Source organism: Daphnia carinata, chromosome 1 (genome assembly GCF_022539665.2).
Source record: "Daphnia carinata strain CSIRO-1 chromosome 1, CSIRO_AGI_Dcar_HiC_V3, whole genome shotgun sequence".
NCBI classification, from domain to species: Eukaryota; Metazoa; Arthropoda; class Branchiopoda; order Diplostraca; family Daphniidae; genus Daphnia; species Daphnia carinata.
In genome coordinates this window covers 6,327,363-6,352,297 of record NC_081331.1, presented here as the reverse complement: position 1 = coordinate 6,352,297, position 24,935 = coordinate 6,327,363, and the positions used below count along the sequence as shown (strand labels likewise).

Genomic DNA, 24,935 nt, shown 5'->3' with positions numbered 1-24,935 from the left:
AGCAAATTGCTGGGATATTAAGCATTGTCACGTTATTTAATAATATTATACAAGCTAGGAAGGCTATTACAATCCGTTTAAAACGCAATAGGAAATGGCATTAACAAGCCTGTTGACAAGAATTTTATGTCGTACTGGCTGACCCAAGAGGCAAAGTTATGACAGTGTTTTCATAATAAACCTGCTTCGTGATCGAACTCCAGATACTACACAAAAACCGGGAAATAGCGTATATATAGGTCGGTTGGGAAACCAGTGTTACTAAGCTCATCGTACTTCTCGCAAGCGTCGTAATGGCTCTGCAATGCAATAGAACGCCAGTCTCTGCTGCACTTCGGACCACCGTGCTGGTACTGTTGTTTTCACTCTTCTCGAATCAAATTTCGGGAGCCACTGCGGTACCCACATTGATTTTCGAAGACAATTTCGATACGCTGAACAGGTCAACTTGGCAGCATATGATAACTTCATGGCGTGGTGGTCAGAGCCAGTTCCAATACTACACTAACCGCACTGAAAATAGGTGCGTATACTGTTTGTTTACTACGTCCATTGTTGTTCGTCTTGCGTGTTAAAGAAATGTTATTATTATTTTTTAAATAAAAGCTATGTCAAAGATGGAATATTACATATTGTTCCAACGTTCACGGCGGACCGGTTTAGCGAATCGTTCTTGTACAATGGTACGCTTAATTTAACAGCGGAAGGATGCAACTTTATCGGTCCCGAAAATTTTACCAGCAGTTGCCTCAGGTTTGCAATTTTCTTTTTATGAACGCTGTGTTCCATATACTTGTATTTTGAATTGCATCTTGAAACCATACAGGAAAGGTGGACTTAATGGAGACATCATCAACCCGATCCAGTCGGCAAGGATAAGAACCATCAATTCTTTCAGTTTCACTTACGGAACTGTTGAAATTCGAGCAAAACTTTCGCGAGGAGATTGGCTTTGGCCATGTAAGTCTTTCATTTTTCATTTTTTTAATTCAATGAATTTTTATTTGCTTTTGCTGTGCGCTTGAAGCCCTGTGGATGTTACCGACTGATAATGATTACGGAGGTTGGCCGAGATCGGGTGAAATCGATATGGTTGAGATCCGTGGAAATGACAAAATGGAATGTGATGGATACATAAGCGGTAACCGACGAGCCAATTCGACTTTGCATTGGGGTCCAAGCAAGACGGCAGACAAGTACGCCAAAACCAGGTGGTCAAAGTAAGTTTGCCTTTTTTATTTTTATTTATCCTACTTTTTTTTATGCAATGATTTCACTTTGGTTGGAATATCTACATTGAACTGCATATCAGGTTTCTAACGGACGGCTCGTTTGCAACCGAGTTTCATACTTACGGTTTGCGCTGGCTACCGACTGGCATTGTCTTACTCATAGACGATGAAGTGGTCGGATCCGTATATCCTCCTGCTGGGGGTTTCTGGAAATTGGGCGGTTCCAGCGGTACAAACATTTGGCAAAACGGCACAATCATGGCACCTTTCGATAAACAAGTATGTGAAATTCAATTGTGAACTTCTACAAAACGAAAGGAATCAATTGGACCAAACTAACGAGATATATTTTATATTGGATAGTTCCATTTCATCTTCAAGGTGGCGGCTGGAGGCGACTACTTTCCTGATCGCTGCCTCAATTACAATGATCAAGGAGAGGTAACCCCTAAGCCGTGGAGCACGGCAGACACCGTGCAGATGAAACCTTTCTGGGAGGCGAGGAACCAATGGTACCCAACTTGGACCCGCAATCCGGAAGACAGTCACATGTTGGTCGATTACATTCGTGTTTGGTCTCTTGACTAACTATTTTGGATCGTGAAGACAACGTTCTGGGAAGACATATATTTGAAGTAGTTTGATCCCCAGTTTGTGTCTAGCCCATTACATTTTTGGTGGTGGTTTTCTTTTTCTATTTGAAACAATTGAACCAGTTTTGCATAGATGTGGGATAGAATATACATTAAATCAGCAAGTCCCGTTCCTTTCCTAAATAAAGTCGGATGAAGGGATCCTCATGCAAGAGAGGCAGCACGAGATAATAGAATGAGTTGAATCTCATTAAGATTTCATTATGTAAAACCCTGATTATTCGAAAAATAGCGAATGAAACGATAATTTAAAAAATAATCACGGTGAATCCCGCTCATGTTTCAATTTTATTTATCTTTTGTAATGGTCTCACAAAAAACGCACGGTCTCATGGCTTAGATGGCAAAGCGCCTGCCTAGTAAGCAGGAGATCACGAGTTCGAGTCTCGTTGGGACCTGTTGATAACCAAATGTATGAATTTTGTGCCACCCAATTTTTAAACGGACAATTAGCATTGATCGCTAACAACCTTAAGAGATCCACTCGTCAGCAAAGCCAGAAATACGGCATTCATGTAAAGACATGATTCTGATAAATCAGTGTAATTAATTCTTCTCACGACAATACACTCTTGCAATTCAATACGTAAATAGCTGATTATGTTATACGACATAGCGCAGTTAAGTTGACCTTCATCCAGAATTCAATGCGGGCATAAAAGTACGGCTCCGGGAAACAGTTTTCCATCAGAATGTCTGACTCATTCCATTTTCGGCTCTTGAATTCAGAAGAAACGCGAAAAGAAGTGTGTTCGCTCGGATTCATACGCCTCTCTGTAAGGAAAAATATTCCGGAGAAGCGGCCTTTAGTGTGTATAACCATGATACAGGGCATGGCCTATCTTGTCACATCTCCAGGCATTAACCCAGGTAAAGAATGCTTCTTTGATTGGTCAACCTCTGTTTGTTTCTTCCTACTCTCATACCGTCTCATTCGGGCATTCTTGATTACTGTAAATAGCTTGAGGTGTTTGAGCCGATATGCGACGTGCTGCTTGTAATTTAGTAGATGCTGTGGTGGAACATCGATGACTGGATGACAAGTTTGACGGATGAGGCCGTCTAGTGATTACCTCGTACACCATGTAATAGACTTTACGTTTGCAATCGAAAGCCAAGAATATAAACGTTCCTTGTAGAGTATTGAACAGGATAAATGGATACCAGAGCGCAGGTACGTCGGCCATTGCAGCGATGAGACCGGAGACCCATCCGAGTCCCATGATGGTACCCAGTTTGACGTAGAGGAAGAATCGCGTGCGCAAACGGCTCATGTACGACTTCCTTTTGCTATGATAGATCGTGTCAGTCAACTTGAGACTATCCAAAAAATTGCCAATTGCATTTGATCGTTGACACGTTTGATTTTTGCGCATGGCAAATTGCGTCTCCCTCCATTGTTTCACGATCGACCAAGCCGTCAGCAAGAAGAACATGAAGTTCACCGCTAGCAGGACAGCCATTGGTAAGATGAAGAAGAGTCCCAGTCCGTTCTTATTGCATATCCAGCATTGATGAGTTCCGTAATTAGGCGCCCATCTGCCGTCCGTTATATCGGTGAAATCGACCAGCATTGCGATGGCGACAATGAAAGTCGGGCAGCTCCAGCCGTAAAGTGAATATGAACGAAACGTTGTTCTCCTTCTTTGTACGGATGCGCGGAATTGCAAGTGGGGTTTGATTTGCGATCCAGCAAATGTCCGACACATGTCAAAACCCATTATGTTCATCCAGAAGAAAGCGGCCATGAGTGACCAATGAATCAGGACTCCTATTGCGGCACACGGGCCATAACCGATCGAATTTCGTGCTCCAACGCCCGTCAGGAAGAGCAACTGGCCAAGGAAAAGGGTACACGAAAGCGAAAGCAAATTCTTGCCGGGCACGTTACGTAGTTTTGGTAGGGCGATGTGGATCCCAATGTGCAACGCTAAACAAATGACGCTGATGGTTAAACAAACGTTGGACAAATAACGTTGGGCGTAAGAATATCTGAGATAGTTTTTGAGTTCATTCAAGAATCTATCAAGTGATTCGTTCTCGCATATGTGGATGATGCCGTTCTGACCCAGTTCGTATTCGCTTGGTCGGAGCATATCGCCCGTGCCGTTCAACACCAGAGTTCCGTTACCCAGCGAGTAGTAAGGAACATCCTTGATTAGCGTCACTTTAGAGCACCGTGTGCTTAACGAAGAATTGCTGGTGCTCTTGTGCTGTCGACGTGGCGAGCAGATACCAGGAGCTTGTTGCGAAAACGCGGCATCGCACGTAACTGCGTGACAAGTATCGTGCAAGCCATCGTATATCTCGTTAGGGCCACACGTCTTCTCTTTGCTAATTTGAATTCCTCCGAACTTGAAGTCCATGACGATCGAAAAAGAATGTAGAACGCGGTCAGAGCAGTGAGGATTTTTGGGAACCTTGATTGAACGTCATCCTGTTTATTAGATTGATTACAAAGGAACAGCAATGAAGAATCATTAGTCATTACCTCTACGGCGGAGGTTTCAACGTAAAGAGTGTAAACATCGCAATGATGACCCTCGGCAGTGTCTTTCCAGTCAGATAAACAATCGTTCATGATTGGAACGCAGTGCCTACCACCAGCGGACTGTGTTCATTTTGAAAGAACATTTAGATATGCAGAACTTGAAGGAACGATTGAAAGAAATTGAATTTGCCTTGAGGTAATTAACGGGGTGGTTAAACTGGTCGATGGTGAGGACGCAACTGATGGTCACGTATCTTTGGTGTAAAACCCAACTCCTGGTTCCCGGATGATAATGTTCGTCGAGAAACATTTGATCTCTGGTCACGTTCAAACTGCAAAGCGAAGATTTATTTTGTTACTCTTTCTTTTGTTTAAAAAAAAAAAAAATGAAGTAAATTGGTATCACTTGTCAAAGTCATTGTTGCAATGAATGGATACGTTCCACGGTGCTAAACGACGCGTATCGGAATGACATTGCGCGCAGTAAATATTGGCATACGTTCTGTTGGTGGTCAACGATAACACGGGGATATCCATCAGGTAAGAGTATTGATGATGGCTGGATTGCGTATCCATTCGTCGATGACACAAGGCAATCACTGAATCATCGTGATTGGTCGAATCCGTTGGACAACTGCCGATCATGTACATGTAAAACTATATAGGAGTTTTGATCGTTCGTCAATTTTCTTTAAAATAACATAGCCAATAATGGGAAACCAACTGTATCATATCCTCTTTTCAAAATTCCTGTTTTTATTCTGGATATCGTTCTCTGTTACCCAAAAGAAAACAATGTGTTGCCCTATCCCTGTAGATCAGTATGTATTGAGTTGCCGGATTTCGAAAAACGCGAGCGTTTGCTGGGATTTCGCTAGCATTTATGTTTACATAAGAGAGCTTCGACGAAAGCTTGTTTATTCCGGCACGTTTGAAAAGTACCGAAAAGAAGGGAGAACAAAATAAAAAAAAACCCAAAAGGAAATAGCTATTGCTACCGACTGGGGAAAAAAAAGGCGTCAAGCTAAATAAATAAAACCGTGGCAAAGTAAAAACAAAAACTTACTTTTTGGCTGGACGTGTAGCGATCCGTCTCCGTAGCCATAGGTAAACACGTCCATGGAGATGATAGCCTATCTTTCGGATGACTATCGTACACGGCCGCCGCATCCGCACAGCAATCGCCGTAGAGGGCGCAATCAACGTCGCAGCGACATCGGCCGAATCTGCGATTTAGAAACAATTTTCGAGTCTGTTGTGCCGAAGCAATTCAAAACAGAGAATTCTCGATACTGACGAATCGGCGTCGTCACCGACGGCGCTTGTGTTCCAGTCGGGTCCAGCAAACACGGTGCCAGCAGAGTGAACAATCGGGTCTTGGAGGAGAGGGTAGCGATGTCGGCAGAGATTCATTTGCTGACTACATCTGTTCACTTCGATGCCTATGTTGTCGGTTAACGACGACCACTCGATTAACATGGACACATTCAGCCAGAAGGAGAGCGCACAAAGCGATAGAATAGTCCACACCAATTGGCGAATGAGTTCGGCCATTCTTCTGTCGTCGGAGGTTGGCGAAACACTGGCGATCGACCGTAGATATTTCTAGCGTTCGACCGTGTCCAGACTTGTTCTGGACGCCTGTTTTAGATCTGCGCTCTTGAATTCTTGTATATGGTTTGCCCTCCCTTCTTCACTATCACGAAAATGCTCCTTGTTAAGCGGGCCAGCAACTGCTGCTCTTTTTTTTTATTTCAATTGCCGTCGTGTTTTTTTTTTTCGAGCATTGGACCTGGATTATATCGTTCCTTTGAAATTGATTTGCGAAAGAGGTGGAAGGGAAGGGTATAATATCTTTTTCGTAGCTAAACAACAACGTCTATCGGTGACCTTTAACAAAACTACGGCGTAGAACTTACGGTCATGAATTAGTAATTCAATTACGTCGATATCATCTGGAAGGCATGGCACAGCTTGGCGAATGTGTTGTCCTCTTTTGGTTCCATTTCCTGGAAGTTGGACTGGTCAAATGTCGATCACAATGATGGCAGAATAAGACTTGTTGAGCTTCGCTAACTCATCAAGATATCTGACAGGAAATTGATTGATGACAAAGCAATGTTCAGACCTATTCCTATAGCTATTTTCTTGTTAATCTTTTGCCGAATAAACTGACAAATGTCCTTTCAGCTTTATTTAGACTTTATGGCTGATTGGAGAATCTCCTGTTGCTCTGCTGAGAAACGCGGAAGGCGTTCAATAGATGAGTTTGCATTTGTGAGCTTGATCATTTCTTTTTTTCCTATCCCTTGAACTCAAGTGTTTGTGTGAGTCTGGAACTCAATTTTTGCGATATAATCTATTACTATGTGGGCATTCACCACTATTACGTTCAACGAGCTGAAACTCAATTAGAGCTATCTACAAGGGCACCGAATTCGAGTAGGGTAATGGATGGCCACTGAGGCGCCGAGACTTATTGCCGGATGGCGCTCCTAAATTCGTGTAATTTTTTTGTAAATAATTCAAATGTTTTATAGCTGCATCATTTTGAAATAAAAGGAGGAAGCAATGGACCAGAATGTTGGACTCAACTGATTTGGGCCATAATTTTTTTTTTCATTAAAAGATGTCTGGAACGCGCAGAGAAATAATAGCAGAAACTTGCATCTAGACTTACGACATTTTAAAAATGCGCTATTACAACGTACGCAATTTTAAAGCAATCAGTTAATATTCTTTACTTTTCTTAACTTTTTTGTTTTGTAACACGTTCTGTCAAGGAAAGTAAAAGCGTTTGACAATTATGTATAATTTCTTGTTTACGTGTGTATGTGCACACGTCGGTCTCATGGCTTAGATGGCAAAGCGCCTGCCTAGTAAGCAGGAGATCACGAGTTCGAGTCTCGTTGGGACCTAACGCAATTTGTATTTTGTTGAATATACTTCGTAAAGAGGAAATATGGTGAAGTTTAACTAGATGCTCAAAATGGTACTAAAATCCAGAAGATCCCAATTTTGTTCGGTATTTAAGGATAATTACTATTGCTTAGCCACATCATTGTCCCAATCCTATAAGGATGCAGAACAAGCCTTGAATAAGGCAATCAAGCTGTTACTCCGATTACCATATACGTTCCTTTTATCTTATTAAGGTTGTATGTCGTACTGGTCCTATGGCTTAGATGGCAAAGCGCCTGCCTAGTAAGCAGGAGATCACGAGTTCGAGTCTCGTTGGGACCTTATCATTCATACTATAGGAAAAACGTAACATAAATATTCATCTTGCAATGAAGTGATTTCCCATTGCCTTTTGCTGTTAACTTAAACTAACTCAACGGTTTGAATAGGCCAGTCAACATCATATGATATGTTATGTAATTATTGAACAATTTGCAAGCGCGCTATTTATCTTCCTGCATCAGGCGACGTTTCTTTTTAGTTATGAACTGCAACCAAATGATATCTTCGGAAACGACTTAACTAATAACCTACTTCAATATCTCAAACATCATCCTTGATTGAGACGTCGAATCAGTATGATCTTTCTGTCACCGCGCACCAAATGTAACGTGTTGTTCGCTTCTCTTCTAACCAATACCTTTTCAGACCCAAGACAAAAGACAGAAGAATTTTGATTGACAAAGGCAGCCAATCCTGCGTTAGTAAATTAACTGTGGGGCAACAACAACGGCCGCACGTAATAAACGTAAAATTCGTTACTGTTTACCAAGTACAGCTCAGCGGTATAGATGTATACACAAGCAGTCCGTGTTTTGAAGGTAGACCACACAAAATAGCTATTTTAGAGGTGTGATCTAGTGCATCGTTTCTCTGTTTACTTATTAGGACCTTTCTCGTAAATCTAAACAGAACCTTTCGCCTGTTTCCCGTATGTTTACAGTATTTAATAACCTTTACTGACAATGGGTTTGAAACGCATTGTATACTACAGTCAAACATTGAAGATAAAATTTCGTGTACGTGATAACTTGTGGAGAAAAAAAAACCGTGGTATATAACATATCGTAATGTAAACGCATGCAATGCTGAACATTTAAAAGAGAAACATTTGTTTTTCCATTCGATAATATGGACGATAAACACATAACAATGACTCCTTGACCCTGCATTCATCAAACGCCTCCAACTTGAATTGATTCCTCTTCTTCATTGCCAATTAAAGCCAGTGGTTTGAACAGTAGACGATGAGTTGTCAGCACTTAAGCAACGCTGCGTGATTATTATTCTGAACGAAAAGGTGAGATTTGGGGCTTTCCTTGTTGACAAACGGATACGAATGAAACTCATCATCGTTGACGAAATGTTTGGTGACGACAACGCGAGGCAGGTTTCGTTTGGCCCGGCTGATCGGTGAAGCCGAAGTGACCCAACGACGTACGATTTCGACGGCGTTCACTTGTGGCAGAAGAAGTTCAGCCGATAGCGAAGGCTGCGCAAACGAGACGTATTATTCAAAATTTATTTCTATTGATAACAAAAATAGTTGATTACAGCTTCATCGTCCATGACTGGACGGGAATATTAATAGAGATCTTCGCCGACCAAGGATCGTCAGCTTGTCGCCCATCATGCAGTGCCATTCAATAGAGAAGTAAAAAGAGATAAGAGATTTGCGAAGAGAAGGTCATCAGCCGAGTAAAAGATGCTGTTACATCAGAAGTTTCATTCTGTATAGCGGTTAATTTTTTTTTTTTCATTCTGGTATTTTATGTTTTATTTTTTTTTTCAATTCCTTTAGCATTAACTATGCTTAGAATAGGATTGACGGACCGGAGTTTGATTATCCCGTTGGACGACGCTGGTCCGATTTGATTGACTTTCAAATTCGGCCGTTGTGCTACTAGGCGTAGCGATGCTCGACTTGTGAGTGCTGATGCTGGGCTTGCAGGTGCTAGCAGTGGCCCGGCTGCTGGACGATGAATCAGACGGATGCGGTCGTTTGGTAGCCCATTGGTACACCATGAAATAGATTTTGCGCTTACAGCAGAATGCGAAGAAGATGAAGGCGCCTTGCAAAGCGTTGAAGAAGATGAACGGGTACCAAAGGACGGGCACTTTGGCCAGGGACGCAGCGAATCCAAAAATCCATCCCAGCCCCATGATTAATCCCAACTTGATGTAAAGGATGAAACGGATCTGTTGCTTGTTGTTTACGGCGCTATTACGACGAAGCGGGGCCGATGGACCCGAAGGAGGTTGAAGCCTCTCCGTCATCGTTTTGGTCTCGTTCGCTGCCCGATACGATTGATTTTTCTCAACTGCGAATTGAGCAGCTTGTCTCTGTTTGATGATGGAGAACACAGTCAGACTGAAGAGGATCAAATTTTCCAGCAAGAGAACAGCGACGGGCAAGACGAAAAAGACACCCAATCCGGCCTTGTTTGAGATCCAGCAAACTCGGTAACCGTATTCAGGTGCGTAATCGTCCACCAAATCGGTAAAGTCCAGCATCAGGCCGAGGGACACGACGATGGTTGGGAAACCCCAGGCGTACAACGAGTAGAATATGAAGGTCGATCGCTGGCCACGACCTGGCATTCCACGATTGCGGGTCAACGATCCTGTGAACGTCCGGCAGATGTCGAAGCCCATGATGTTCATCCAGAAGAAAGCGGCCAGGTAAAACCAGTGCGTTGCGACGCCCAGGAAGGCGCACCAAGCGTACCCGACGACGTCACGCAGTCCGATGCCCGTCAAGAAAAGCAGCTGGGCCACGAAGAGGGCGCAAGAGAGCGAAAGCAAATTCTTGCCGGGCAAATTGCGCAATTTGGGCAGGGCTATGTGGATGGCGATGTGAAGAGCAAGACAGCCGACGCTGATGGCTAGGCAAATATCAGACAAATAACGCTGGCCAACCGAATATTTAAAATACGAGTCCGGTTGATTGTCGTCCGCGCAAACGGTGACGTTTTGTCCGCCTGGGTTCGGTTCGTATTCGGCCGGCTGGAGGGTTTTGCCACTAGCGTTCAAAATGAGGGAACCGTTTTCCAGCTGGATGTAGTCGATGTTCTCCATTAGAACTACACGCTGGCATGAAGAATTCAGCCAAGTTCCAGCTGTTGGCCAGTTGTTTTCCAGTTCAGACTTGCGTACGCAGGTCCCCGCTTCGTTGACGAACGTCGCTCCGCAAACAACTGCGTGACAGCGCTCGTGAAACCGATCAAAGATTTCGTTCGGTCCACAAACGTGATCCACCTTTCCGCCTCCACCGCCGCCGAAATCGAAATCGATCAACATCGAAAACGAATAGCGATTACGGTTTCCAAATCCGACGCGGAATTTATCTACGGCTAGCGCTGAAAAGCAAACGGTCTCATTATGCGGGACGTGATTACACTTGGCGCAGTGAGGATTCTTGTACACTCGCTGGAAAACAGTGGAACAAGAGCCAAGTTTAGTTCCATACGTTTTGCATTTGATATGAAGGTATTTACCGATTTACGGTATAATGATTGGGGTTTTTCCTGGACTAGAAAGGTATAGGACTGGCATTTAATTTTGTCAGATGGATTGGCCCAGTCCTCGGCGCAATGTTCTATTTTTGGTATGCATCTCCTGCTGCCCGTCGACTAGAAATTTGGCAGGTAAACTAGTTATTCGATGTAGGGCTAAAATGAAATTGTTGTTTTAAGTGCCTTAAGATAATGTGTAAAGTTTCGGAATTCGTCGACCACTAAATTGCATCGAATGGTGGTCTGAGCGCCTTCGTGTTCATCTTCTCCATTGTGTTCGTTCACCACCAACGCCCATTGTCGCAATCCTGGCTGATAATTGGATTGGCGAAACATTTGCGCCCTAGTGACGTTGGAACTGCATTAGTCGAAAAACAAAACAAAAAACGTTTGCTCGTTTTCTCTTTTCTTTAACGTATATCAGCACGTGTTTTCATTCACAATACGTACGTGTTGATATCAACATTGCATTCGACTGAAACATTCCAGCTGGCCAGGCGGTTAGCGTCAGAGTGGCACCGGGCGCAGAAAACATTGGCGTAGGTTCGATTGGTTTCGAGAGACAAGACGGGTATATCCATCAGATGAGTATAATCTAATTGATTAGGATTTTTTCGGCACAACGCCGGTAGAGATTCGTCATCGTCTTCAACCCAAGTGGATGGGCAAGCGTCGATCATGTAAATATGGAACTACAGTATGAAAAAAAAATTACAATTGAAAATGAGTCAGTGGGAAAACCAGGATAGCCAAAAAAGAAAAAGATAAAAGCCTTGACGAACTACAAAGGCAAAACAAATGTTGATGAAAGATCGCCTACGCAGGGCATGATGACACGGTCGTTGTGTACATTTCAACGCTCACGCTTAGTGTGAATACGCGTCTGTTATACCTTTTCGTCGAGCTTGTAGTCGTTATCTTTGAACCTCAGAGGTAAACAAGCCAATGAATTTTGCTCAAACTCTTCGTCTGAGATGTTATTCTTGCCGACGTTGGCCAGCAACACGTCGTAACAGCAATCGCCATAACTATCACATTCCTCATCGCAATGGCATGCCGTCTTCAAAAACCTATATATATATATATTTTTAAGTGTTTATAAAGACGTTGTAAAACATCAACCATGGAACATGTAGAAACTAAAAGAAAAAATAAACTGACTGGATATCTTTCATGTCGCTCGGTTTTCGTACAGTCATCTTGCGCTGTCCTTCGTTAGCGGATGATTCCGTTATAGCAAGATCGTCCGGCTGATTGCGAAAACCACAATAATCAATTGTGCCACACCATTGCTGATGAGCGATCTCGTCTGCCAACTCTGTCCAGTCAAAGTGTCCTCTGCGAGCATTGGCTGATGGGTAGATCAAAAACACGAGGAAGAAACGGACCGTCCACTTGTGAATGGAGGCGGCCATTTTCTTTCAGCTGGTAATTGTCAACACTTGGACAATTCAGTGAGTCACCAACATTCTGTGAAAGATATAATACAACAAGATTAAAGCTTACCAAACTGGAACTTTCCACTTTGCTTGCAAGATATCGACTCCGGATGGAAGGCGTTCCATCCGGTGACTATACAACAAGTTATAGGGAAACCTTTCGCCCCAGCCAACGTCAGTTTCTGTGACAAGCCGCGCCTGCGTTCCATATCCAACCAACTGGAAGCCATCTCGTTCTTTTTTTCTTTTTTTTTCAAAGTCATTATTCTTTTTCTATTGGTAAGGTGACGGCGCGGAAATTTGAACCTTATTCTGAGAACATAGCTCGCGGGAATTCAACTAAAAATCCTTGACAACGTTTCTTTTTTGCTTTCAACGAGAATAGCTGGATAACAGCATGCTGCTGGACTATGGTCTTAAGGGATTTGTTCAACAATTTGTTATTTTAAATCCGAAACGATATGTTCTCTTTCACCAGCCGGATGCAAAGTTTACTGGGCGATGGCGTTGGCGTCTCAAATTAGACACCCGGAGCATACGTTCCTCCTCCCGAGCCATGGCGAAATGCCCTCTTGTCGTGAACAAGGTAGTTTGACAAAACAACAGACAAAAAAAAACAAAAGAAGAGTTAAGTATACGAACCACTTTACTCTTCAGGTTTTACTCGGAACGCCCCTCTTATCAAATGTTCGAATATAATGCCTCCAGGAAGCTCGATAAACAAGAAAAGAACGTCCACGACGAACTTCCTTTTTTTTTTTTTTTTTAGAAAATTTTCGCATCCTATTGTAAGTTGGTTGTAAACTTTAAATTGTTTAGCGAATGACTTGCCAGCCTTGCCAGCCTTGCCCTCCAAATGGGGCCGTGTTTGCTGATATTACAGCCCGTTTGGCTATACACCATCTCTGTTTTGCTACGCGGAATTACACGGTTTCAAAAAAAAAAAGGCATTCCATTACTTGCATGGCTATCGGATGTATGTGGATCAGTGGACTACACGTATTGAGCCATTAAAACATCGGGATAAAACTGAAAAGTGTGCGCGCGCGCCGATAACGCCTTGAGAAAATGATGAAAAATGGGTGCGGTCCGAGCTTGTGCATCGGTTGCACTACTACTTTTGAAAAGGAATTGTTTCATGGAAGGCAATATCGACTCTCGCCCTCATATCTTGTTTGATGTGTTTTTTAGTAATGAACGGTTTTATTTCCCTCGATAATACGAGTCTATCCTATACGAGACTTGGCTATTTGGTGTTTCATCATCTATGCGACAAGCCGCGCAATAGTATTGCGATGACGCACAACACGAGCCCATTTTGATGCATAAAAGAAACAGTTGAATAGTGACGGGGTACTAGAATAGGACAGTGTACCCATAAAACAAAGCAGTGGATCAACGCCGGATGGAATAACGATCGGCAGGGCTGTTTTGTTTGGTGTCGACGGAGGTCAAGCGGGATCATCAAATGTTCAGGATATAGAATTCCCTTCATCAACGATTTCCCGAATATGGCTGGTTAGGGGACCACCCATGAGGAAACTGAATATCAATAACTATATCCGATAGCAGCAGGCGAAACAACAACAAAAACATGTGTGATTGGAAGCTCGTCATCGTTGTTATCACAATATGAATGAACGTTCCATACGCTGACACGTCAATGAAATCAGTAGCACGTTGGTTTGCTATACATTTAATTTGTTTCGTAATGGGAATCAAATAATAAAAAGTGGGACCACCCTTTACCTACCTAGTTATTTCTTTTTAAATTCAGCATTGTCTTCATTATTTGTAGTTCCTATTTAATGCCGCTGCTTCGGAGGCGATCTGCACACTAGACTCACTGTCCACTGACTAACTGTTTTAGTTCATACACCATACGTATATGCTGTAAGTACAACACTTCCGTGTGGTTTAAAACAAGACTAATAGTTTAACATAAAAAAAATTAAAAGAAAAAGTTTATGTACACAAACCCTTAGTTTGTTATCAGTGTGAGACTCGTCCGGCGTTGCTCGCTTTTATCTCCACAGTTAACTCAGATTACATGTACTACAAGGTTTGTTAACGCTCTGTGTACAGACATCTGCCGGGGGAGCTCCGCCCGCAACACTTGCAGGCCAATAAAAAGATTGGACAACACCAAGGTTACGCTATAAAAATTTTCGGAGATGTTGAAAGACAAATCGCTGAAAAACCGACTAGGGTTGGGTAAACTACGAAATTACCCTGATTTCCGTTACGTTTTAAGAGAATCCGTCGCTATCTCACTGGCAAATGAGGCAAGAGACGAGAAAGTGTTTCGTTAGTTTGATATTTTTATTTACAATCTGCATAATTATAGGGTAATAGTAATACTTTTTAGGACGTCAAAATTAGGTTATAACAGGTTAGGTTTCATCGAATTCCAAGTCAAGATTTTAAGCCCGAAAAAATAAGCCCGACTTTTTCTACCCATATATTTCGAACCATAAAATCAGCTGTAGGATTGGCACCGTACGTAAGTTGATCCTATGTTCCATATTATTCACTGTGCTTTAATTCCCAATTATTTGTTCGGAATCAATGTTTTATTTTGGGTATAGCAGGTTGGGTTTCATCCGATTGCAATTCTAAAATGCAAGTTTGAATCGGCCGCCGTTTAGGGCGTTTCTCACATACAAAACGTAGCGTCATATAGTGGGCTTTAAAGGAAGCTGTGGTTCTGAAAAAAAACAGTCATCTACCGAGTTGACATCGTACTACTGTCTATTGTAATTTTAAAAATAAAAGCAAAAAAAAAAAAAATAAAAATAAAAATAGAAATGGGTAAGTAGAAATCCAAATTTAGAATTTAAAAAATATATGTTGCACTCAGCAGGAAAGACGAAAGTAGTGTGGAGAAAAAACTACGTTGAAACGGACATCGTGAGCTATCAAAAGAGCCCCTGAATGTTTCAGAATCCTTACAGAAGTAGGCTATATTGGACATACTTTTATCGCTGTACCTGTAATACTTTCTGGACTGATAACTGACTAATTTTCAAATGCAGGTCCTAGAGAAGAATAAAGAAATATTAAAATTATGGACAATTGTGATAAACTAGTGTTTCGAATGCAGCACCTAATTCCCCGTGGATTATCATCTGCTGCCCCAAAAACAACAAATAACCCTGCGTGCACCATACCAGGTATAGCAGGTTTGAGAAATCAGACTGATGCTTTGTCAAACACCTACAAAGAAGTTACATTCCCCATGACATATGGAAATGTGGCAGGTAACATTGGATGTTTCAATTATTTCAAGTTCAGTCAAACATCCACTCGTGTCCTTTACATTTGTACAGCTAAAGTCTGGGGTCCTTCAAGTGGAATACCAGTATTTGCCTTACATGGGTGGTTGGATAATGCTGGCACATTTGACACCTTGATTCCAATGCTTCCTCATAACTTAAGAATAGTTGCAGTTGATATTCCAGGTCATGGGATGTCTGATCATTTTCCAAGAGACATTATGTATCACTTCTTGGACTGTCTTTTAGCTGTAGAGAGAATATCACAACAATTGAAGTGGGAAAAATTTTCATTTATTGGCCATAGCTTGGGTGGGTGTATTGCCATGCTATATGCAGGTGTGTTTCCAGAAAAGGTAGATAAACTTGTAAATATTGATATTGTTAGAGTAACCACAACAAGGGCTGAAACTATGCATTTGAGATTAAGAAAAACTGTTGGTAAGCTTTTGAAATACGAACTAGCAATAAGCAATGGCCCAGAAAAGCCTATTAGCTATGATACAGCGGTAGAAAAAAGCATAAATGGTTCATTTGGATCTCTAGACAGAAAAGCTTGCGAAATTATGTTAAAGCGTGGTTTGAAAAAAGTAAACGGGGGCTATGTATTTAGCAGAGATAGGCGATTGCACGCGGCTCCCTTGTCGTTCTGTCCAAAACAAGATCAGGTAGTTCTGGCAGCAAAAGTCACTGCCGACGTATTAATTATTAAATTTACCGAAGGACCTTATTTTGAGAGTGTTGAAGATCAGGTAGAGCATATAGAAGCACTTAGGAAAAGCTCAAAAAATGTTCGTTATGTCGAAATAGAGGGAAAGCATCACACCCATCTTACGCATCCTGAACGTATTGCAAATATTATTTCCGATTTTTTAATCTCTAATTAAAGCTTCAGTGTGTACCGTTATATTTGTCGTGTACCAGTGACCATCCATTGAACCAAGAAATGTAAGCATATTTGGATGGAAGAGTATAATACATAGACGCTTAATCTTATCCTTGGCCTACTTTACAAACGAAGATTATAAATACGTTGCCAAAGAATTGAAAAAATAAAAATAACAAAACAATGAAAAACAATAACGTTCAGTAATGCTGTGTATATCAACAGTCGACACACATTTCGTGTTATCACAGTAAATTTATCTGGGCAACGTTTTAATACGTGCAAGGTCAAAATAATTAACCTTTTCATTTAACCGAAATCGTCAATATACCATACTCATTTTTTTTTTAAGTATGAGGGTTCATAAATTTCTAAACAAGAAAACGCCAAAATATGACTAAACGATAGTCAACAAAAAATAATACGCCAGAAACATGGTAGAAAAATAATATCTAGACAACGATAATATGACCAATAGAAATATCAAGAAAACTGGGGTAATAACACGGAGATTTTTAACAAATTCATTGTTGTTTGGCTTACAACCGTTCCTGCTTTTGAGCGTCAATTTTTTCCAGAATTAGCAGTTACTTAGCGACAAGCGGCCATGACTATCTAAACGAGCCGATTGAGTGTGAAATTTGACTAGAAGCGATTTCCCATTGAAAAAGACGCTCTGGCTGAAACGGTATTGACAACTTTTGATATAGATATGACCGCTTCGCTCGCCGAAATGATGAAGAGTTGAACTCATATAATATTCTTCCAACCCAAGGTTCAAATTTTTTAATTCCTGCGTTTCCGCAAAGAATCGCAATCCTTTTCGCTCAATGCTGAATGAAAAAATAATGGGAAATAGGGCCACATTTAGATAAGTAACTTCGTATTTTTCTCGAAGAAAACTATGTTTAAAATTTTACCGAATTGTTTCATCCTTAGAGCTTGAGTTCCATGACACTGATCTAGGTTGTCCCTGATGAAAGCACGATGATGCTCCACAGTTACAGGTTTCCTTGAAGTCTCCCTGGAGCCGATCAGATTTGCTTTTCAACAGGTCTCTTTCCGAAATCATTTCCTCTAAAGATGTGAACGATTCCCAGCAGGTGCGAACTCCGGCTTCGTCAATCACATACACAATCCCCCGTTGGTTACTCGAGAACTTGATTCCATGGGGCGTAAATTTCACATAACTTCGGGCGTACATGTTAAAATTTATGATTTGAATTCATATTGAGTTAGGTTGAAACGTCTATAGCAATACTCACCATACATTACCGGACGGGAGAACAAAGCAGCAAGACAATCCTCGTTTGTTCTTCAGTACCTGTCCCAATGGATGAGAGAACCACCAGTTCTGCAAGCTGCTGGAGACAAATCCTGAAATTTCTGAAAGCTCATTTTCAATAAAAAATGATCCGTTTTCCGTGGTATGCATTACAAAATTTTCTGGTCTGGCGGAACCACAGAAATTTTCAGAGTAGACGTGTAGCTCATTCCCTTGATGAATACAAACTGGGAGAAAGGGTGCATCAGGATAGCAGGGATGTGTTTCAAAAGTTTGGGGTTGTTTAGGGATTGCCCTTTCATGATAGGTTGGGTTTTCCATGTGATAATTTTGTTCAACTGGTAAATGATCTCCACTAAGACCATTTGTTGGGTGAAGCAATGCCATGTTGTCTGAATAGTAGCCATGTGATGGTGTTAAGTTTGCATGCACACACATTGGAAGATTGGAATATTCTGCAATGTTGTGAAGTTGTGTTATACAATCACAGTTTTGATCATCACTAATAGGGTCCATCACAAACAGTTCCTCCTTGGATTCTAACAGGCCAATTGGAAACTGATGATGATCAGGAACATTGGCTGTGGGCTGAAAATCAGTTGGAGCTACATGCTCCATATTGGGATATGGAATATTGCCAGCTGGAAAAAAAAGAAAAGAGTACATTAGAATAGGAAAACTTCAATAGTAGTAGACCACATGCCACAAATACATCTACGAAAAAGTTGCAATATTCCTGTAAAGTTTGGGTAACACAACGAATTGAATCTTTAGCTCTACTTGTTAAAAAGCAAATTCTTTTAAACAAAGCTGAGCCTGTGCCGCTGGCTACTCTAGATTAAATAAGATATCACGCGAACAAGGAAGGCCAAAATCACGAATTAACGAAACAAAAACAAAACAGTGAAAGGAATTAATATACACACACGAAACATTGAATGTGGAAGGAGCCATCTGACAGACTGAATTCAATTGCTGGTCATTTTCATTGTGGGTTTTTTGGTCGCACAGATATTTCGCCAACCAAAATGGAAATTCAACCACCCATACATCTACGAGATTTGAGTTTGGATCAAGAATACGAACGAGTTTAGGTGTTACGAAGACAGCCAACGACATAGTTTTAATGTCGGAAAAACAAATCGAATTAGTAACAACAGAAAGACGTAACGACCTCACTGACTACGTTTTGCGAGTAGAATAACATTTTGTCTTGAATTCGTCCTTGAGAATCTCCAAGTCGAGTCGTAATTGGCTGTTGAGAAACCGGAAGAGAAATGCTTGATTGCCGAAGTGCTTTTAAATCATTATTTAACGGGGCTTAGAAATATGTTTAATTAAGAAATGATTTCTGAAATATTTCAAGCTGCCTCAAAAACTTTCCGTTACCTAATTTCAGCTTTTTATCCGAATTTCAAGTAAAAAAAAAAGATAAAAATGAAACTGGAACTAGTTTCTAAATCGGCTAGTACGGGAAGATCAATTGATCTTCAAACTTGGACATCTTTCTTCTGCTTAAGCAGCCATTCAAGAACTTCTTGCTTTGTTTTTTATTTGCTTATAACTGTGTTATTCGTTGATATTAAACTTTTACCCTTGTAGGGTTAGATTCCGTAAAGAAAAATGGGTTTCTATGCTGTTATTCAAGTAGGAACAAAAACGTATTTATTGCTAATTCCAGAGTCATAGAGGACTACGTTACTGCGACACCTCTACATGCTACATATGGGCTCCATAAAAAATAGAGTTGGAGGTTATATGTCAGCTAGGCACCTCTCACAGCCTAAAATTAGATTCAACCGATTCACCATACAGTGTACATTTCCCATCATGCTCCTGCCCACCGTTATTTAGGACCTTAGTTGAAAAACTCGTACCATTAGTTCTAACATCTAAGTTCGTGCGAATGTCTTTGTATTCTTTTGAAATTTCAATTTTCTCTAGTCCTCTCATTATAGGCATTAGAGGTCATTGTTGCCAGTAGGGTTTACAAGTTTTCGTCTGTTAACCTTGTTTCTTCCTTCTTGATTTTCAGTAAAAAGATGGCGGTTTGGGGGGATCGTAAATAATTTTGCTTACACTCACTCGTTTCAGTACATTGTTCTCGATCTATGGCATAATTTTTAATAGAGATTGACCTTCAATTAGACGAGGAATGATAACGAGTTTCAGTTGTAATAAAGTTAATCGGTATCTATAAGTGCTATACAAAGACTGTACGGGGTAATCAGCATCAAGACACTTGTCCATATTTTAGCAGCATGGAAGGTACCTGAAATATCTTTGTTCAGTTCATTGCTTATACAGTGTAGTCCTGTATTCCCGTTAGTTGTTTTGGAGAGTGTCAGGGTCAACCTGTTCCCATTTAAACCAAATAGAAAAAGCTTATTATGTATGTGACCTACCAAAGATGTAGGGGAAATTCTATTGCATTGCTGTACTGCAATTTGCTTAACATATCTCTTTATATACTAAACATTTATTCAGAGTGAAGTAACACTATGTCTTCGATTCAGGAACTATAGAATTGTCTTCTGAAACCAATTCTGTTTCCCTTGATGCAGCATATAGGAGGAAAAGAAAAAGAAATTCTGGAACTGAATCCACTGGCTATCAAGAAGAATCTTTTGCACAAGTATCAGTTTTTGATTCTGGTAACGTAACACCCCCAAAAAAAGTAAAGCCTACAGCCACTGAACAACATGTAGAAGGTGTTGATGAAACTAAGGCAGTTAAAGACGTTACTCTTCATAACTTACGAAGTGATCAAGTAACTATTATTTTGTCTTCTTTTTCTTTTCAAATATGTAAAAAAAAAAAAAAAAAAAAAAATAACTTGGTTTCTCTTCTTTCCAGTCAATCAACAACAATAAACTGAATTCACCAGTAAGTTTTGTACCATCTCCAGGATCAGATTCTAATTCTACAATACCCCTTGAAACTGAACAAACAGAAAATGTTTCTGAAGTAATTGAACTAGCAGCCATTGAAAATCAAGGTACTATTTCATGCAGTGCAAGTGTAAGTGAACGTTCAGAGAAGAACATGTTGTTAGCCTCAGAAGAAGCCCTTGTCCTTACTTTTAATAACTCAGAGATGGCGAAAGTTCCCCCAGTGGTTTCGGAACCTCCAGGAAACTTCGCATTCATTAACCTCGGCTTTCCACCGTCCTCGCTATGTAGCGGTTCGTTTTTCCTGGTTTTTATTTACTTATTTATTATTATATATATATATTTCTTTTGCGGTAACAATCATTTTCTATATTGTCTAACTGTTGGGAATTAGGTTTAGCCAATCGTAATGTTGTCGTATCACCTACATTTTCTGCACGTGAAAATGTAGTCGAAGAGACTTCTGTACATCATTTAGAGAACAGCGAATCATGTGGAGCTTCCGAAGAAAAAAAAGATTTGATAAATTATTCACCACATTCACCTATTCTCTCACCGTGCACGGATAATAGGGAGGCTTGCATAGTCCCATCTTCTCCCTCGGAGCCAGCTGGGGATGGCAAGTTATAATCCTAAACATTTTATTTTATCATTTCATTCATTTCTGGACTCACAAGCAGAATTGGCTGCATTATCTGGGATCGATCCAGTAACTGTCTCAGCAAATCAAGATTATGCCATTTTACCGGAAGGTTTGTTACGTCAGTTTTACGTATTTGTAAAATAATTATGTGATTTTTTTTTCCCAGATGCCAGCATAGAATGCAGACCGCGTCTACAACAAAATCCTCGGCATACCTTCGACTGTGATAATTCTCCTTATTTTTCTTTTGCCTTAAGAGGTAAGCATCTCAAATGATGTTTTTTTTTTTCATTTTCTCTAAGCTTATCTGCGTGAACTGTTCAGGTAGGGAAGAGTATATCCCATTAAACGTCGGTACTGATGAACTGGAAAAAAAGGAGATCGAATTACGAGAAGTGGCCTGCAAAATTAAAGAATTTCTGACAACAATCGTTGCCGCAAGTAAACGCCTAGAAGGCGAGCGAGAACTTCTAAAATCGAAATTGACCGAGTTGCATGCAGATATGACTGTAAGAGCTGCAGTAATGAATTCGTTGAATCAGGCATCGACTACTAACAGAGAGGAAAGAGAACGATGCCTGGCCGAGAGAAATCGACAGCATGCATTGATTGTTGAAATAAAAATCAGGCTAGTGAAAAAAGAACTGGCAATGCGCGAACTGCAGGTAGCAATTTGCCAAGAAAAACTACTAGCGGTAAGCAGCGATACACCCGTTGATTCTCTCGGTTCGGCTATTGCCGCAAATGAAGAAAAAGTTACAGCCATCAGTACCGATATCCGCCAATGCTACGAAGAAGAAAAAGTGGCTAAAGAGATGTTAGTGTTATTGGAAGAAAAACTTAAAAAGTATACGGAAGAGGATAATTTACAACGTCGTCATATTGATGAGTTTAATTTGCAACAAAGAAAAGCCGAATCGCTCGTTTCGAAAAATGAAGATAGTTTAAAAGGAGCCACCTTAGAACTCAAAGAACTCATTAAACAAAGAAAAAACTACTCTACCTACTTTGTGAATCTTGAGAGGATGATGGTCAAAATAAAGGTGTGTCGAAAACTTAAAGAGCTTGATCGTAAGGAAGAAAGAATAATTGGAAAGAAAATACATGAACCAAGCAAGGAACAATTTAAGGCAACGAGCAACGTAATTCAACCCTCATACGTGATATTCAGGTCAGGGTTTTAATTTTTCTCTTCTATTTTTCTAGGTACAATATGCCAGCCAGTTAACTGTGTTTGGTAGGAATTACCAGCCTCTCACTTTGGAACAACCTACGATATCATGTAGTAGTTCTGCTGTCCAGCATTTCACAAGCTTGCAATCGATTGAAATTCATAATCATACGCCTTGGCTTCCGCAGCCCTTCTTGCCGTTATCTCGTTTTTCGCCAGGTCCACTGCAAATGGCACCTTTGGCACTTCCGTGGATTGATTCGCAGACTCATCAGAATCCATGAAGTTGGTTGTCTTTTTCTCCTTCTTCACAATAACATTATTATGTCAGAACCGTTATTATTTCCTCTTTTGGCCTTGGTTGTGCTAAAAAAGGACAAACGACTCTTCTCGATGCGTTAAATTTAAGTTTAATCTTGCATTCTTCGTCAGTAAAAGGTGTTAAAGCATCATCGTTTAATCCAGATTGTTCGAAATCAGAATTAATGAAATGATTTTCTCTTCGCACAGATTGTAGGATGTGTACCGTATTTCATGTTACCAAGATAATTAAAACATGTATTGTTACAATCTTCCGTACGTTGAGTCAATTGATCCAACTGCTGGTAATTTCATTCTTATTCAAATGAATTGTTACATCATTGGTCATTGAAAAACAAATCACGATAACCGTAGCCCTACCAGTACAGCCTTATCTGTCATACAACAACACAGTTTTTAGACGAAAATGCATCTCTTCAAGCAGTATTCAATTCAGTTCATTCACTTGACGGCTTACGGTATTGTGCCTTTAAAATTATGCTGTAGAATTGTTCGTCTCATACAACCAAAATCGCAAGAATGCACATACGCTGTGGAAAAACAGGTTATGGAGATCCTCTGCAGCCTCGTTAGGCCTTTGTAAATCATAATGTGAAGGAACCGCTTTAGACAACCGTATTAAAAACTTAACTTCGTAATGGTACTGGCTACTGGCAGATGGCGTTTCATAAGGGTCATTTATACCCTTCCTACTTTTGCATTTGGGCCAAATTAAAAATTTAGCTTCAAATACGAAATTTCGATTCAGAAAAATGCTTAGCATGGAAATCGAGTTTATTCTTCAATTGGTATTATAGTTTTCTTATTAGGTCAATCGTTTTTTTAATATACCGAATAGCGTACTGGCGCGCTAGCATTGCGTCAAATATTCTGTGTATTTCAAAAACGATTAACTTAATTTTAAAAATAGCAATTTTCCCGGAATCAGCATTCAATTTTGAGCATATCCTATGGTATTCAACCAATTCCGGTGAGTGTCATTTTTTTTCAGAAAAAATTTTTAAGCCCGACCGAGAAAAGTCGGGCTTATTTTAAAAGCTGGCCGAACATAATTTCCAGCGGACGGCGCTGCAAGTTCACCAGCCTCTAGCGGCTGAAATCAAAACTATTTTTTGACATGTGATTCTCATTGTTTACTTTGTTGTTACGTTGAAAGCGTGTATTTGAGTTTACTTCGTCGGAATAGCTTGTTGTTTTTACCTCCACCCCTATTATTGATGTGCAAATTTTACACTGCTTCGTTACCAACACAAAATGTAAGCTGTTAGGCATCGAAACAAGGTAATATTAACGTACTTTTGGAAAACCAGGTCTCATGTTGTATCATTCTGGATAAAGCCATTGTTACAAACGTGGTAGCAGTCATTTCTCAATGCAACAAAATATTTACAGTCTGTAACAGAAAATTTTTTTATTTAAATAAACCTTCAAGAAATTCTAACAGGATGTGCTTTTTGCTATCAATATTCCGCAAGAATTGGATCTCCTGTTTACTTTTTTTCTGGTCATAACCGTATGTGTTCCACTATCACCCTAATTCTGTTGGCTATCAAATTAAGGGGATGGTTTTGAAACATTTGCTTCAATTATTATGTGTGTGGTAGTGCTTAGAAGTGGTATACAGGTCGTACCTGAAAACTGAACTTTCCGAACTTTGAAAGGCCATGTTATGTTAATTTACTATAGTTACGACTGAAACTATGCAGATCTTGTGTACCTTGTAAAGGAGAACATAGTTCATTTTTTAAATTTTCGAAATTTTAACTTCCGGTATAACTTCTGGTTTGGAAATGCTTAATAACTCACTATCTGTTGGTCTGAATGAAAAAAGAACCACATTTTCGTAATCCTCGTGAAATTTGGGATCGAATCCATGTGTCAGTAGAAAATACCCGAAAATCGTCAAAAATCGCAAATTTCCCTGAACTATAGTTCAGGAAAAATCACGATTTTGACCAAATTGGACTTTTCGCCAAAAACAGGCCACAATACGTCAGACACACCTTAAATTTCACAAGAATCACGAAAATCATATTTGTTTTGTTGTGGGCCCAGTATTTCGGGAGATATAGGCTACTTCCGGTCACTTCCGGTATTTTTTTTTTTCAACTTGGCAAAAAGTAAAAAATGAACATTAATATTCCAAACAATTTAAGCATTTTGATCATAAAT

At 40.4% G+C, this 24,935-nt stretch overlaps 6 protein-coding genes and 3 non-coding genes across 15 annotated transcripts; 6 read left to right on the top strand and 3 right to left on the bottom strand.

Moving 5' to 3' along the window:
• The first annotated feature begins 260 nt into the window (after nucleotides 1-260).
• Nucleotides 261-1,989, top strand: LOC130691230 (beta-1,3-glucan-binding protein-like). Of its 2 annotated transcripts, none has more exons than XM_057514142.2 (6): nucleotides 261-523; nucleotides 607-753; nucleotides 827-960; nucleotides 1,028-1,220; nucleotides 1,313-1,511; nucleotides 1,596-1,989. In XM_057514142.2, exons 1-6 carry the CDS (start codon nucleotides 294-296, stop codon nucleotides 1,818-1,820), a joined length of 1,128 nt encoding a protein of 375 aa, XP_057370125.1. In that variant the 5' UTR covers nucleotides 261-293; the 3' UTR covers nucleotides 1,821-1,989. The 2 variants fall into 2 exon arrangements, with proteins under 2 accessions (XP_057370125.1, XP_059353462.1); XM_059497479.1 differs by having other exon boundaries at nucleotides 261-524; nucleotides 650-753.
• Nucleotides 1,990-2,210: 221 nt separating this feature from the next.
• On the top strand, nucleotides 2,211-2,283 carry Trnat-agu (transfer RNA threonine (anticodon AGU)). Its single transcript has one exon. It is a non-coding gene; the product is annotated as a tRNA-Thr (tRNA).
• A 163-nt stretch (nucleotides 2,284-2,446) lies between these two features.
• Nucleotides 2,447-5,956, bottom strand: LOC130691234 (uncharacterized). The gene is made up of 6 exons (XM_057514150.1): nucleotides 5,674-5,956; nucleotides 5,443-5,602; nucleotides 4,783-5,033; nucleotides 4,567-4,708; nucleotides 4,377-4,496; nucleotides 2,447-4,305 (listed from the first exon to the last, which is right to left on the bottom strand). Exons 1-6 carry the CDS (start codon nucleotides 5,928-5,930, stop codon nucleotides 2,806-2,808), a joined length of 2,430 nt encoding a protein of 809 aa, XP_057370133.1. The 5' UTR covers nucleotides 5,931-5,956; the 3' UTR covers nucleotides 2,447-2,805.
• A 1,265-nt stretch (nucleotides 5,957-7,221) lies between these two features.
• Trnat-agu (transfer RNA threonine (anticodon AGU)) lies at nucleotides 7,222-7,294 on the top strand. The gene has a single exon. It is a non-coding gene; the product is annotated as a tRNA-Thr (tRNA).
• Nucleotides 7,295-7,546: 252 nt separating this feature from the next.
• Nucleotides 7,547-7,619, top strand: Trnat-agu (transfer RNA threonine (anticodon AGU)). The gene has a single exon. It is a non-coding gene; the product is annotated as a tRNA-Thr (tRNA).
• Nucleotides 7,620-8,371: 752 nt separating this feature from the next.
• On the bottom strand, nucleotides 8,372-14,183 carry LOC130691344 (uncharacterized). Of its 2 annotated transcripts, none has more exons than XM_057514277.2 (8): nucleotides 14,045-14,183; nucleotides 12,014-12,322; nucleotides 11,745-11,922; nucleotides 11,303-11,544; nucleotides 11,036-11,210; nucleotides 10,835-10,969; nucleotides 9,171-10,766; nucleotides 8,372-8,829 (listed from the first exon to the last, which is right to left on the bottom strand). In XM_057514277.2, the coding sequence occupies exons 2-8, from the start codon at nucleotides 12,265-12,267 to the stop codon at nucleotides 8,593-8,595; spliced, it is 2,817 nt and encodes a 938-aa protein (XP_057370260.1). In that variant the 5' UTR covers nucleotides 12,268-12,322; nucleotides 14,045-14,183; the 3' UTR covers nucleotides 8,372-8,592. The 2 variants fall into 2 exon arrangements, with proteins under 2 accessions (XP_057370260.1, XP_057370261.1); XM_057514278.2 differs by having other exon boundaries at nucleotides 8,688-8,829; nucleotides 8,892-10,766; nucleotides 14,045-14,182.
• An 879-nt stretch (nucleotides 14,184-15,062) lies between these two features.
• On the top strand, nucleotides 15,063-16,562 carry LOC130691347 (serine hydrolase-like protein). 2 transcript variants are annotated; one of them, XM_057514280.2, is made up of 3 exons: nucleotides 15,063-15,247; nucleotides 15,327-15,551; nucleotides 15,621-16,562. In XM_057514280.2, exons 2-3 carry the CDS (start codon nucleotides 15,359-15,361, stop codon nucleotides 16,451-16,453), a joined length of 1,026 nt encoding a protein of 341 aa, XP_057370263.1. In that variant the 5' UTR covers nucleotides 15,063-15,247; nucleotides 15,327-15,358; the 3' UTR covers nucleotides 16,454-16,562. The 2 variants fall into 2 exon arrangements, with proteins under 2 accessions (XP_057370263.1, XP_057370266.1); XM_057514283.2 differs by having other exon boundaries at nucleotides 15,063-15,326; nucleotides 15,395-15,551.
• Nucleotides 16,563-16,650: 88 nt separating this feature from the next.
• LOC130691346 (uncharacterized) lies at nucleotides 16,651-18,942 on the bottom strand. The gene is made up of 4 exons (XM_057514279.2): nucleotides 18,664-18,942; nucleotides 17,718-18,378; nucleotides 17,373-17,642; nucleotides 16,651-17,285 (listed from the first exon to the last, which is right to left on the bottom strand). Exons 1-4 carry the CDS (start codon nucleotides 18,854-18,856, stop codon nucleotides 17,033-17,035), a joined length of 1,377 nt encoding a protein of 458 aa, XP_057370262.1. The 5' UTR covers nucleotides 18,857-18,942; the 3' UTR covers nucleotides 16,651-17,032.
• Nucleotides 18,943-19,640: 698 nt separating this feature from the next.
• On the top strand, nucleotides 19,641-23,034 carry LOC130690816 (uncharacterized). Of its 4 annotated transcripts, none has more exons than XM_057513681.2 (9): nucleotides 19,641-20,005; nucleotides 20,254-20,507; nucleotides 20,594-20,735; nucleotides 20,805-20,921; nucleotides 21,023-21,247; nucleotides 21,309-21,380; nucleotides 21,438-21,530; nucleotides 21,596-22,413; nucleotides 22,478-23,034. In XM_057513681.2, the coding sequence occupies exons 1-9, from the start codon at nucleotides 19,999-20,001 to the stop codon at nucleotides 22,724-22,726; spliced, it is 1,977 nt and encodes a 658-aa protein (XP_057369664.1). In that variant the 5' UTR covers nucleotides 19,641-19,998; the 3' UTR covers nucleotides 22,727-23,034. The 4 variants fall into 4 exon arrangements, with proteins under 4 accessions (XP_057369664.1, XP_057369663.1, XP_057369666.1 ...); XM_057513680.2 differs by having other exon boundaries at nucleotides 19,642-20,005; nucleotides 20,793-20,921; XM_057513683.2 differs by having other exon boundaries at nucleotides 19,643-20,005; nucleotides 20,302-20,507; nucleotides 20,793-20,921; nucleotides 22,478-23,033.
• Nucleotides 23,035-24,935: the final 1,901 nt, after the last annotated feature.

Coding starts and splice junctions, on each gene's coding strand:
- LOC130691346 (XM_057514279.2), bottom strand. CDS start 18,856: ATGTCGTTGGCTGTCTTCGTAACACCTAAACTCGTTCGTATTCTTGAT. Junction 18,379..18,663: donor TTCCACATTCAATGTTTCGT/GTGTGTATATTA, acceptor TTTTTTTTCCAG/CTGGCAATATTCCATATCCC. Junction 17,643..17,717: donor CTCCCGTCCGGTAATGTATG/GTGAGTATTGCT, acceptor GTACGCCCGAAG/TTATGTGAAATTTACGCCCC.
- LOC130691347 (XM_057514280.2), top strand. CDS start 15,359: ATGGACAATTGTGATAAACTAGTGTTTCGAATGCAGCACCTAATTCCC. Junction 15,552..15,620: donor GACATATGGAAATGTGGCAG/GTAACATTGGAT, acceptor ACATTTGTACAG/CTAAAGTCTGGGGTCCTTCA.
- LOC130691344 (XM_057514277.2), bottom strand. CDS start 12,267: ATGGCCGCCTCCATTCACAAGTGGACGGTCCGTTTCTTCCTCGTGTTT. Junction 11,211..11,302: donor TGCAATGTTGATATCAACAC/GTACGTATTGTG, acceptor CGACTAATGCAG/TTCCAACGTCACTAGGGCGC. Junction 10,970..11,035: donor ACTTTACACATTATCTTAAG/GCACTTAAAACA, acceptor CCAAATTTCTAG/TCGACGGGCAGCAGGAGATG.
- LOC130690816 (XM_057513680.2), top strand. Junction 20,736..20,792: donor AGCAGCCATTGAAAATCAAG/GTACTATTTCAT, acceptor ACATGTTGTTAG/CCTCAGAAGAAGCCCTTGTC. Junction 21,381..21,437: donor TTATGCCATTTTACCGGAAG/GTTTGTTACGTC, acceptor TTTTTTTCCCAG/ATGCCAGCATAGAATGCAGA.
- LOC130691230 (XM_057514142.2), top strand. CDS start 294: ATGGCTCTGCAATGCAATAGAACGCCAGTCTCTGCTGCACTTCGGACC. Junction 1,221..1,312: donor GCCAAAACCAGGTGGTCAAA/GTAAGTTTGCCT, acceptor ACTGCATATCAG/GTTTCTAACGGACGGCTCGT. Junction 1,512..1,595: donor TGGCACCTTTCGATAAACAA/GTATGTGAAATT, acceptor TATATTGGATAG/TTCCATTTCATCTTCAAGGT.
- LOC130691234 (XM_057514150.1), bottom strand. CDS start 5,930: ATGGCCGAACTCATTCGCCAATTGGTGTGGACTATTCTATCGCTTTGT. Junction 5,603..5,673: donor GTCGGTGACGACGCCGATTC/GTCAGTATCGAG, acceptor TCTAAATCGCAG/ATTCGGCCGATGTCGCTGCG. Junction 5,034..5,442: donor GCTACACGTCCAGCCAAAAA/GTAAGTTTTTGT, acceptor ACTCCTATATAG/TTTTACATGTACATGATCGG.